Source organism: Opisthocomus hoazin, chromosome 6 (assembly GCF_030867145.1).
Source record: "Opisthocomus hoazin isolate bOpiHoa1 chromosome 6, bOpiHoa1.hap1, whole genome shotgun sequence".
Taxonomy (NCBI): domain Eukaryota; kingdom Metazoa; phylum Chordata; class Aves; order Opisthocomiformes; family Opisthocomidae; genus Opisthocomus; species Opisthocomus hoazin.
The window spans coordinates 32,954,797-32,966,360 of record NC_134419.1 but is presented as its reverse complement, the minus strand read 5'-3'; the positions used below and the strand labels follow the sequence as shown (position 1 = coordinate 32,966,360).

Here is an 11,564-nt window from a genome sequence, read left to right as displayed (position 1 = left end):
GGCTGCTAGAACGTGGCTGAGGAGAGCTAGCTAGAGAGTCGTCTCGCAAAGGTGAGTACTGAATTCTTCACAGTACTTTGAGGGCCGTGCCTCTTGCATGGGTGGGCAAGCAGAGACTCATCTGAGCTGCACTAGGATATCCAACCCCCTGTGTGGGGGAAGGAGGAGACTCATGGAGGGAGGAGAGGAAAGGAAAATTGCACTTGAAGTGTTTTGCAGGCTGGGTACTAAGAGCGTGAGAGAAGGACACAGGAAAATGAGGGTTCTTTACTGCGGTGAAGTGATTTCTCCCCGTTGCCCGCTCGTCTGCAGGCAAGGAGAGGTTTCGCTGTGTTGTTCAGTTAAAAGGCACAGCGTAGACATGAGGGAGGTGACCGAGGGGGACCTCAGACCTAGCCTCACGCACAGCCACTCTAAAAGTAATCATGTCCTCTAAAAAGCAGCAGGCGACATCATGCCCAGCAGCTCTTTCCTGTGCAAACCTTGGAGGCAAAGCACGATCCCCTCCTAAAGCTGAATCTTAACTGAGAGCAGGCAATATTCTCTTAAGCGGTATGAGCTTTGTATTTTGGAGATGGAGGCAAATGAGACACCGTAGCTGCAGTCTCTGAAGAGGGTTTACTTGTCTCTCTGCTAATTATGGGCTCCTCTTGGACGGGCAGCCATAGAGGCTGCAGCTGGTGAAAGCCACGGAGGGTGGTCAGTATTTCCCAGCAGCCACAGGATGGCATCATCTCTTCGTGCTAGTGCGGGAGAAACTTCCCAGTATCCAGCCGGCCTCTGTGGAAGGAGCTTTTGGGGGTTAACCAGTCTGCGCGACAGCTTTAGGAGCCGGGGCCGCTCTGATAGTGCAGTTTGTTTGCCTTCGGGAACTGGCTGTTCTGGTTTCAAGGCCCAGGCTGGTTGGGGGAATCCCGTAAAAATTTCACATCCGCTTAACTACCCTTGTTTTCCTGCAATACCCAGCCCTGTAATGGTGATGCCGTAGGGCCAAAACAGATTCTCGAAACTTCTGCCTTGCCCCGAGATCACTTATATTTTATATATTGGTTTGCAGCTTACCCAGGGGCAGAACTTGAATGCCAGAAGGATCCCCTCTGCCTTGGCATCAGTGTGTTGGTGGGGACTGTCCTGTTGCTGGGCCCCAGGAGCCAGGACCTCTCTGCTGTGGTACATCTGGGGTGCAGCACGGCCAGCGCTGCTGTGGGGGGACCCCAGCGAAGCGCTGGAGAGGCGGTGGGTTCTTCACCAGCCTCCCCACTGACCCAGGAGGAGGAGGGAGAAGGCAAAAGGTGTTGCGCTCTGAATGGTGTCATCTGGAGAGAAGACAGGAGAGTCTTCTTGCGCTGGGCACTTGCTTGGAAAGCAGCAACGTTACTTCTGATCACTGCTCTAGGCTTTGTTGGCTGAAAAAATAGAGGCAGAGCCAGTGAAGATCCCATTCTCTCCTCCTAGTGAGGTGTCAGGGGCCTGCGGGGACAATTTTTGCATCCCCCCAGTCCCTGGACTGCTCCAGGGGCTCAGCTTGACCTCAGCCCCTGCCTGTTTCTAACCTGGGACCCAGGAACCTCCTGGTCCCTCTGCAGCCCACACTACCCAAGAACGCCTGGCCCCGAGTACGGTGCGCAGGGCTGCTGTCTGGAGAGAAGCAAGGCGTGCATGGCTCATTCCTTCCCCCAAAAAGAAGAGCGTCTCTGCCATTCCCAGCCGCTCGCTGCTGCCGTCCTGCTCGCCTGTTCCCACCGCTCTCCTCCAGAACCTGGGCTTCGCGGGCGAGGTGCGGCTGGGTGCATCGTCCAGCTGAGAGACAGATGGAGGGAGAGCTCAGTGGTGTGCGATCCAGCAAGAGACTCAGCGATGTGCCCAGCGCAGACGGCTGCCAGAAGCTGCAGACACCGTGAAATACTTGGCTGATCAAAACCAACTGGGGTTAACTCGCCTGCACTGCTGACCCTCTGCAAGGGAAAAAAAAAAACACCCTTGGAGCCCACCCCGCAGTGCAGAAACACTACTTTTCTTCTTCCCACTGCTTTTTGCCCTTGGGCAGAGGAGCTTGACTGTGCTCATCAACGAGGCAAGGCCATTAAACTTGATTAAGCTAAGCTGTTTCTTTAAAAAAATGTCTGTCCCAGCTGCACAGCTGGCTGCAGGCAGAGACTGCACAGCCTCTGCCCGCTGAGCTCTCCCCATGCCTTATCTAGGGCCAGGATGCAGATACAAGGAAGATTTCCCCAGGAAAATAAACAAATCTAAGAGCTAGAGACTTAGGATTTGTTCGCAGTTTAAAAGTAATTTATTTTTGTTTTAAAAAAGAGACATTGCAAAAAAAAAAAAAAAGGGTTTTTTTTTTTTTTTGCCCTGTTGCATGGACTGTTTAGAAAAATAAAAGGTTGATATCGAAGTGCAGTCGTGGGGAGGCAGTGCAGAGGTGGCCGGGGAGCGGAGTTTCTGTACCAGGCGTCTCCTCCCGCCGCCTTGCTCGTCTGGGTGCTGCAGGGCTGCTGCTGCCTGGCTGGTGGGTGACGGGTCCCGGGGCACCCCAGGTTGTTGCCGCTTGTGTCCCGAGGAGCAGCTGATTCAGTGGGTGGTTTGGCTAAAACAGCAGCCCTGGAGCAACTCAGCCCCGTGCTTTACAGGGCGCAGAGGCTGGGACCATTCCATGGTCAGATGGATCAGGGCAGGGTTGTACCCTGGTCCCTCGCTGCCCAGCCCACGGGTGGTTTGAATGAGGTTTTTTTGGGGAGTTCTTCGAAATTCAAAGCTGGCTCTGAACTCCCGAAAGCCTGGATCAGAGATGTTGTGTGTGACAGAATGCAGACATTTTCTTGACAGCTCTCTGGTTCTTGTAGGGATCGGTTGCCCTGGCCTGAAATGTTACTCGCTAACCCTTCCGGAGAAGGACCTTCTTGCAGAGAGCCGTGCGAAGTCCAGCAGCTCCACACCAGGTAGGCTGTACTCTGCCAGAGCTGGCTGCCTCCGTGCCCCTGCTTGTTCGGGTAAGCCTCTGGCCTCCCATCGTGTTTCCCTTCGCTCTGATTTTTTCCTGATTCCCACCCTCGCTCCGGGGCTCCTGGTGCCTCTGGATTGCAGCAGGAGCACCTGGGTGGGCAGCTCTCCTGCCCGCAGGAGGAGGCTGCTTTGCCCACCTGCTGAGCGCGGAGGCAGGAGGGCTGGGAACAGTACCTGGGTGGGGGAAAGGAGGGAAGGAAGAAGGAATAACACAAGCGCAGTGCCGGTTCTCTAGGGTCCTGGCTGGACTGGGGGTTTGGGACAGAGACCAGAGCCATTCCTGCATGTTTCTCTCTAGGATTAGGTGTGGCAAATCCATATTTCTTATAGCATTATACGTTGCTTCCTGTTTTGGAGGAGAAGGGAGTCACTTACTTCAATGCTAACAAAGCAAGCTGGAAAATAAGGCACATATGGGGTCGATTTGAAGGGCTGTGTGAGGAGGAGCCTGGCCCCCAGCTGTTACCAGCACAGCCGCATGCAGCTGAGCCCCGGGACGGGACGGTGACATCACCGCCCTGTCCGCAGCAGACGAAACGGGCTGCGCTGGCACCAGCTTTGCCCCCGGGAGCCGGGGGAAGGCGGCATCGCCCTCGCTGGAAGCAGTCGTGTCCGGCAGCTCCGTCCAGCCTTGCCCGCGTGGGTTTGGCTGCTTGTCCCGGCAGCTCCGCTCCGCTCCAGCAGCTTAAGAAGTGGAAGAAAGTGGGAGGAAAACATCCAGTGTACAGACACAGGGCAAGAATCAGCTGCAACAGGGCTTCTCATCACACCTGTGCTTCTCTCGCTGGCAGAACAAGCTGGGGGGACGGAGAGCGGGGGGCAGAGGAGACCCCCCAGCTCCTCAGGAGGTAGGCTGGGCACGCAGGCGTAGGGGGAGCAGAGGGTCAAAACCAGAGCAGGGGTGAGAGCTGTGTGTGTCCTCGTTAGCTGCTGCGCCCAGCTGAGTCGCCGCACGTCCAGGGGAGAAGAGGGGTCCGGCTGTACGATGCATCCCTTGGTGAGGGATGACTGCGAGCGTGAACTTTACTCCTCTCTACTCCTACAGCGCATCCCGAAATCCCAGCGCCGGCTGGCTTGACAGCCGTACAGCAGCCCTCTGTGTGTGTGCAAGGGCTGCAGGGAGAGGGGACGGCCGAGCGCGCCGGGAAGGTGTGTCTGCTGCTTCAATACCGCTTCGGTGTGCCTAGCCCCGCAACGGAGGGGCCTTTGGTCCTGCTCTTCTTTAGTAGTCATTCAATAAATAACTTTAATGCCCGTAGCTAAGCCTTTACGCAGCCTCAGCTTGCGTTTCTGCTCTTGCTGTAGCGTGGTGGGCTCTTTAAAGGCAAGTCTATATAAAACAGTCTTTCAAGGAAGATTTTTTTGTTTTGTTTTCTTAAGTGCTGGTGCAAAAGGGCCAGTCTTGCAGCCTCCTCTCTCCTCCCTGCCTCTAGCCCAGGGGGCAACACGTCCTTCTGCTTTGCTGCTTTAAGATGAGGTCTCTAAGGTTGGGCTGAGGGCATCTGCCTCCAGAAGCTCTCAGCTGCCTTTGGCTTGGTGGCCGGGAAGATGGCACATCTTCAAGCTGTGGGGTAACTGCGCTTGGCTTTGCATCTCCAGTGTGGGTTTGGACGGAGCCCAGACAATCGAGCTGTGCCACCTCCACGGCAGGACAAGCTTGCTTCGCACGCAGCCGCGTCCGTCTGCGCATGGGGAGCATGCGGGCGGCTCAGTCCTCGCGTGCCCGTGGTCCCGCGTGCCCGGTCGCTGCGTGCCAGCCCAGCGCAGGTGCGTTGTGTTGGTGGCGGGAGGTACGTGTGGCTCGGTGGCAGCCCACCCTCGCACGCACGCCTGTCCTCTCCGGGGGTTTCTGCCCTTGGGCACGCTGTCATGGTGGGGGAGAAGGGGCTTGCGTGAGCCTGCACCCAGCTGCCTTGCTCTCTGCTGACCCTTCGACACGCTGGGCTCAGCTTCTTTTGAAAGTTACCATAAAATGGCAGCAGCTTTGGCATCTCCTCGCATCCCGTAGTGCATAGCTGGAAGGGCTGGTGGCATCTCAGAGGGGAGGGCCTGAGCACCCTCCTGTCTGCTAGATGGGCAGGGAGGGTCTCTTGTCCAGCAAGAGCAGCTTGGGCTGAGTGGAGATCCACAGGTCCTCCTCATCCTTCTTCTTCTTCTTTTTCTTCTTGCTTCTCTCGGCGTGCAGCTGCCCGTTGCTGCTGGTGCCACCTTTCTGACTGCTTTGTCGCCTCCGGCTGCAGAAGCAGCAGTGGCAGCAGATGAAAATGAACGTAATGAGGATGACGAAGGGCAGGCCCATCAGCACAGCCAGGCAGACGGTATTGAAGACACCTTCCTCATGCTTGGTACGGATGAGCTCCAAGATGGAATTAAAGAAGGAGCTGATCTTCTGCTCCATGTCGGCTCCTGGGCAGGCTGCCTGTGCTGGTCCTGCTGCTTGCAAGCCCCTTGGGATATGTTCAACTCTGGCAAGCGGCTAGTGGACTCCACAAGCGTTCTTGGATGGTGCCTGCAGAGATGGGAAATAACACATATCAGGTGCCTGCTCCCTGAGCAATTTTCTCCATGGAGCTGCCAGCATGGCCGAAGCCTCAGCAGGGTGAGAGGTCTGCTGCCTTGAAGGGGTCTGGGGTCATGGGACCCGGGCCATGCTGCCGGCCATGTCCCTTGGGGTGTCCCCATCTGAGAAACACAGCCTCCCACCCTCTCCTGGGGCTCATTCTCAGCGGTGGGGATGGGCCAGGAGGGCTTCAGGCATCCCTGCTTGCCTTGGTCTCCGGCCAAGCACAAATCCTGCCCCCCCGGACATCCATCTGAACCCTCGCTTGGCAGCCACAGCATGGAGCTCTTATTCGCCCTTTGTAGGGCTTATTTCTTAGCAGAGGCAACATCATCTGCAGGAGGAGCTTTCCTGCCTAGGAAGGGACCTGCCTGCTCCAGGCACGGGACCCCTGCAGAGCATGGTACTGCTGCCATCGGAGCTGGGACTCGGCACGTCATGGGTCTCTCCTCACCCCGAATCCACCCCGGGATGGGGTGTCTGGCTTGGACAGACCACTTCTTGTGGCCTGGGATGGGCAGACAGGTTGTTGCAGGCAGGGCACTGCCTTGTGTCCGGGCAGTGCAGAGGCAAGGTGTGCATGTCCCAAGCACCATGCCGGGGTCTGGTCCACAGCCAGGAGGTTTGGGGTGGAGGCTGCAGTTAAACCACCTGGATTTTTGGTTTCTGGGACTCGCAGGGCACCCATGGCCACCTCCATGCACCTGGGGCTGGCCGCAAAGGCAGCGGTGAGGAAGGGCGAGGGTTGGCTGGGGATGGAGGAGCCTCTGCCATGCCTCACCTGGGAATTGCTCCAAGGCCTGGGTAGGGCTGAGGAGCATTTCTGCAGCCTGACGTCAGGTTTTCCTCTCCCTCAGGGAGGGAGAGGTGCTGCCGAGCGGCGGGGCTCCCAGGGAAGCCCTCTTGCTGTGACAGGGAGCTGCTGCCTCTGCTCACGGCTTTCCTCCTCTCCCGGGGCAAGGCAAAGCTCCTGGGGTTTTGATTAGAATCATAGAATGGTTTAGGTTGGAAGGGACCTGAAAGATCATCTGGCTCCAACCCCCCTGCCATGAGCAGGGACATCTTCCACCAGCCCAGGTTGCTCAGAGCTCCATCCAACCTGGCCTTGAACACTGCCAGGGAGGGTATAGGGAGTGGGGGGGGGGGCTTTGTGCCATGAGTTTGCAGTTCTGGTTCAACAGGGGGGTCACCAAACTATGGGCTGTGCAGATGGACAGACGGCAGGAGCAGTATCAGGCTCTAACACCACCTTTCACCCTCGCTCAGCATTTTACATCAGCGTCTTTGCCAGCCTTTGGGATTCAAGCCTGGCAGCCTCTGGAGGGAATTCCGAAATCCCCATGTGCACAGGAGGGGAAACTGAGGCACGGTAAAAGGAAAGCCAACGCTTCCACGTGACAAAGACTGAAGAGGTGCAGCCTGAACTCCAGAGGTGTCCCAGAGGGGTTGCTCCACTCGTCCCCTGTGCCCACCGCCTCCTTGGCTCTCCCGCCGGCAGCTCTCGCAGAGCCCCGGCACCTCCGCGGAGGAACGGGAAGGGGACCCAGGCTGGTTTCGGTTAAAGCCTCCTTGTCTGCGGCGTTATCCTTCCTTGCTCTAAATCGCATTTGTTGCTGTTGTGGCACCTGATGAGGGATGCTGTCTTATACCGAGCATTATGGGACCTAGGCCCCTGTCCCAAGCAGAAAAATGCTTGGACCCCCAAAAAGGCGGCTCCCACGGGAAAAACCTGCCTCTGGAAACACTGTGGTGGAACCTACGAAGTTGTTACAGGGTCTTGTTTCACCAGCCGTCCCCAGCTGCTGGCTTCTGTACCCCGTGGCCAGGACCCCAAGAGCCGAATCCTTCAGCGTAGGGGCTGAGGTCCCAACCTGGGACTTCACAAGTGCTCGGATCCTGTGCCAAGAGAAGGGTTTATCCTCCCTGCCCCCCGCAGAAACACACTGCCTGCTGCGAATTTACTGCTCCAGTCTGCCTGAGAGCGTGGCTGAGCTGGCCGCAGTGAGCTGGTGGTTTCTTCCTTGAACGTACGTGTGGGAAACATGGTGAAAATGGATGTTGTAATTTCTGTGGGTGCCTTTGAAAAACTCTCATTTGAGATTTACCAAACGAAACGTAGCATTCTGGGAGGTGCTCTGGGCTTTGATTAATCAAAGACGTTTGGAGCTAACGTTTTATTGCTGGATTTTTCTCCAGTCTGCTGCACCTTCCAGTTTCTCCTCGCTAGAAGGGGAATTAAAAAAAGATAAGTATGGTGGGGTTTTTTTAGGAGGTAGACAAGCAGGATGGTGAGGACACCAGGGAGGGACGATGCTGCAACAGGCACAAGAGCCTTTTCCACCCCACCTTTGCGGCTGAGCAGCTTCCCAGCCTCAGGAAAGCGGCTGCTCCCTGCGTTGCCTCATTCCCCGACCTGGCAGAGGGCGGTGATATCACCGCCGTCCCCGCTTGAGAAATCACGGGCTGCCACCGAGGGCTCGGAGACCGAAATCCCATCCGGCCCCTTCCTCTTCCCTGCCCGGAGCCGGCGGTGAGCGACACGGCTCTGCTTTTGCTCGCAGGGGAGATAAGCGAGGGCTCCCTGGGTGCCGGTCTCTGCTCACTGCTGCCCGCAGGCATCGCAAGCAAAGGGCAAGGGGGAAAGCGGCCAGAGACGCTTCTCAAAACTGCTCCCTGCCCCAACCTTCGTCCTTGCCGAGGCCTTTTTTGGCAGCCATAATAAAGCTTAAACCGCAACATGAAGTGAGTGACCTTTCCTCGGCCTGAATCATCTGTGTGAAGCAGGTTTGCCATTTATCTGTAAATTTATCCATAAATACCCTGACAGCTCATTATCCAGGCAGGAACACTGGACGCCTATGACAGACTTCACTCCAAAAAACCAGCAGAAAGCCCAGCCCCAAAACAACACGCCTTCGTTTCAGACAAAACAGGATGTACGATTTTATTCCTGTGCTGAGCTGCTTTGTATTTGTTGCCTCGAAACTTCTGGGGAGGGAAGGAGGGCTGGAACTTCCTTTTCAACTTGTAATTAATTGTTTGTAGAGAAGGGGAAAAAAAAAAAAGAGGATGGCAAGTTAAAAAACAAAAAGCAGAGCCTTTTGAAATCTTTCCACTTTAAACCGGAGCTGCAGAGGCCCTCGCTGCTGGTTCCTGGGAGGTGCCCAGCTGAGGATGTGCGGCCGAAGCCCGGGGCAGCAGGGATGCGGCCGAGCATCCCTCGCAAGGCGAAGGCGGAGGTACCTGCCACTGCCCTGGGGAGTCTCCTTCTCTGGAGATATCCAAGCCCCGCCTGGACGCAGTGCTGTGCAGCCTGCTCTGGGTGACCCTGCTTCGGCAGGGGGTTGGGCTGGGTGACCCACAGAGGTCCCTGCCAACCCCGAACATTCTGTGATTCTGTGGAATCCTGGGGCTACCACCTTTCAGCACGGCTACGCGGTTGATTTTCAAATGCCTTTTCTACGCCTCGCGTAAGTTTTAATGGAAGCTGGGCGTCCAGCACGAGGTTCTTTAATCCACGCTGGCTCCGAAAGAGCCGGTTTCCAAGGGTGGGGAGCATCTGCCACTCCTCCGGAGTTACGGGCAGCCGTGGGTGGAAAACAAGCTCCTTTTGAGGGCCAGCTCGGGATGGCACCGCAAACCCTCGGTGTGCCCGGCCGAGCTGGGGCGGGGCGGGGGGTAAACGCTGCCAGCCCGAGCACGGGGAAACCAAAACGGAGGGGTTGCCTTGGCGATGCTGGCTTGCCCACATCCTGCGCCCTGCAGAGCAGCCGCAGCGGCTGGCGATGGAGGTAGAGTCTGCAGAAAAGTTGCAGTTTGCTGGAAATAGTGGGCAAAGGGCTGGAAACGGCTACACAGGGTCACTGTGGCAGAGGGGAGAGCGCTGGAGACCTTCTAGGACGTGATTTTGCAAGTCCTTTAGGCTCAGCTCTCAAGAGGCTCTTAAGTCTGCAGTGAAGTTCCCTCCGGCCGGGCAAAGCTCGACCTGCTCCTCTCGGGCGGGAGCGGGGGCTGCTCTAAGCTGCCTCCCCCTGCATCCGGGTCGAGAGCAGGGGCAGCTCCGGAGGACGACCGACCCACAGCCCCCTGAACGCTTCTGGGTTATCTGAACCACGCTGGGGTGCCTGGCTGAAACTCAGGGCTTGCAGGGGTGACACGAGAGCATCTGACCCCGCTTCCGTAGCGCATCTGAGACCTCGCTTCGTGCAGCTGACGCCGAGCGGTGCGAAGCAGGAATCGCAATGTGAAACTCGACTATTTCGACTTTTTATCAGCTCTGTACCCCCCGGCAGTGATAGGAGGGGGTCAGGCGAGGAGAGCCTAAACTGTCTCAGAGCCCGTGAGCCCTCTGATGCAACGAGCAGAGGCGCGGCTACGCACGCACACACGGGTGACATCGATTTTCCCATTTGCACCTGCAGACGGGAAGGAAAACTGGACTGAAACCCGACGCTGAGGGCGAGCAGTTTTCCTCAGCCGGGACTGCACGTTCCCGTTTTGGAAACGGCGAATAATCAGAGGTTTGCCGCCGGCCTCGCAGAACTCGCAGCAGGCTCCGGAGACCTGCCTCAAACGTTAAAAAACAAACGCCAAAAGCTGCCACCCAGGAAAGAAAACCGACTAAAGCTTCATCTCGCTCCCACCGCCATCAAACCTGCCGGCCAGAAGCCATGCGTGGATGCTTTCGTCCCCTCAAGGGAGCGATTTGGAAAACTACCGACACGAAGGTTGGAGAACAGGGTTAAAGTGAAACTATTTCGCAAGCAGCTGCCCGGAGCCCGCTCCGCCATCGCCCTCTGCACACGCGCGGCTGCCGTCGGCCCCGGGTTTGGGGCAGCTCCTGGCCGAGAAACCACTTTGGCTTCGAGGAAAGCGCCACTGTCACCCCCGACAGCTCCCCCGAGCCACCCTGGTCCCCTCCGAGCCACCCGCGGCCCTCCCCGGGGCGCAGCGCAGACCTTTCTGGGCACGGGGGGCTCGGGGGGCTGCAGGTGACCCCGGCCAGCCCTGCGGCTCTCCCAGTGAAGAAGCAACAGCAAAATCCCTCGGCGCAGCCATACCTCTGCCTGTTGGCGACCCGAAACCCTTGGGTCTCCGGAGAGCCGGCCGCTCTTCGTCGCCATATCTCGGGTGCCACCGTCCCCAGAGCTGACCCCGCTGCGGTGGGCAGCTGCCCTTAAAAATACCCTCTCCCCCCCCCCCCCCAAAAAAAAAAAAAATACCCTGGGGTTTGGGTAGCACAAAGCCAAGGATAACGCCCGGCGAAGCCCAGCCCGATGCCCGGCAGCTGCGGGGAGCGGGACCCCCACCCTCCCGGGGACCCCCCCTTCCTGGGAAATCCCCCCCCCAAGGTACCTCGGGGATTCGCCCCTCCTGGGACCCCCCCCCCGCCACGTACCTGGGTGCCGCGGCCCCGTCACGCACCGCCCGTCCCGCCGAGGCTCCGGAGGAAGCGGGACGGCCCCGCCGCCTGCCCCCGCCCCCGGCCCGGCCCCACCCGGGGGTCCCCGCCCCCTGCCCCCCCCCAGCCCCGAACGGGGGGACCGGGGCTGCCAGAGCCGCAGCCGCTCGGTCAAAACCGGCCTGAAACCCCCCAAAAACGTTGCCGGGGAGAGGACAAAGCGTTTTCCCTCCCGGCAGAGAGCTCCCCAGAAACTTTTTTTGGGGGGGGCTGCGGTGGGGGGGTTCGCGATGCCGCTCCGGTTGTTGGGGGGCTGTAACAGACAGGGCAGGCTTCCAGCTCCCGGAAAGCAGCGCCGTGACCGCTGCCCATGCTCTGTCCCAGGAAAGGGGACGCAGCAGCAGGGCGGGAGGGGACCGAGCATCCCCCCGAGAGGGGACAGAGCATCCCCCCCGGGAGGGGACCGAGCACCCCTCGACAGGGGACCAAGCATCCCCCGGGAGGGGACTGAGCACCCCTCGACAGGTGACTGAGCACCCCCTGAGAGGGGACCCCCGGGGGCTGCTCTCCTCCCCGCACAGCGCCCGGCAGCGT

The 11,564-nt window shown here is 58.5% G+C and overlaps 1 protein-coding gene across 1 annotated transcript; it reads right to left on the bottom strand.

Moving 5' to 3' along the window:
* Positions 1-2,281: 2,281 nt before the first annotated feature.
* KIAA0040 (KIAA0040 ortholog) lies at positions 2,282-11,035 on the bottom strand. The gene is made up of 2 exons (XM_075422614.1): positions 10,968-11,035; positions 2,282-5,518 (listed from the first exon to the last, which is right to left on the bottom strand). Exon 2 carries the CDS (start codon positions 5,405-5,407, stop codon positions 5,078-5,080), a length of 330 nt encoding a protein of 109 aa, XP_075278729.1. The 5' UTR covers positions 5,408-5,518; positions 10,968-11,035; the 3' UTR covers positions 2,282-5,077.
* Between the last annotated feature and the right edge of the window lie 529 nt (positions 11,036-11,564).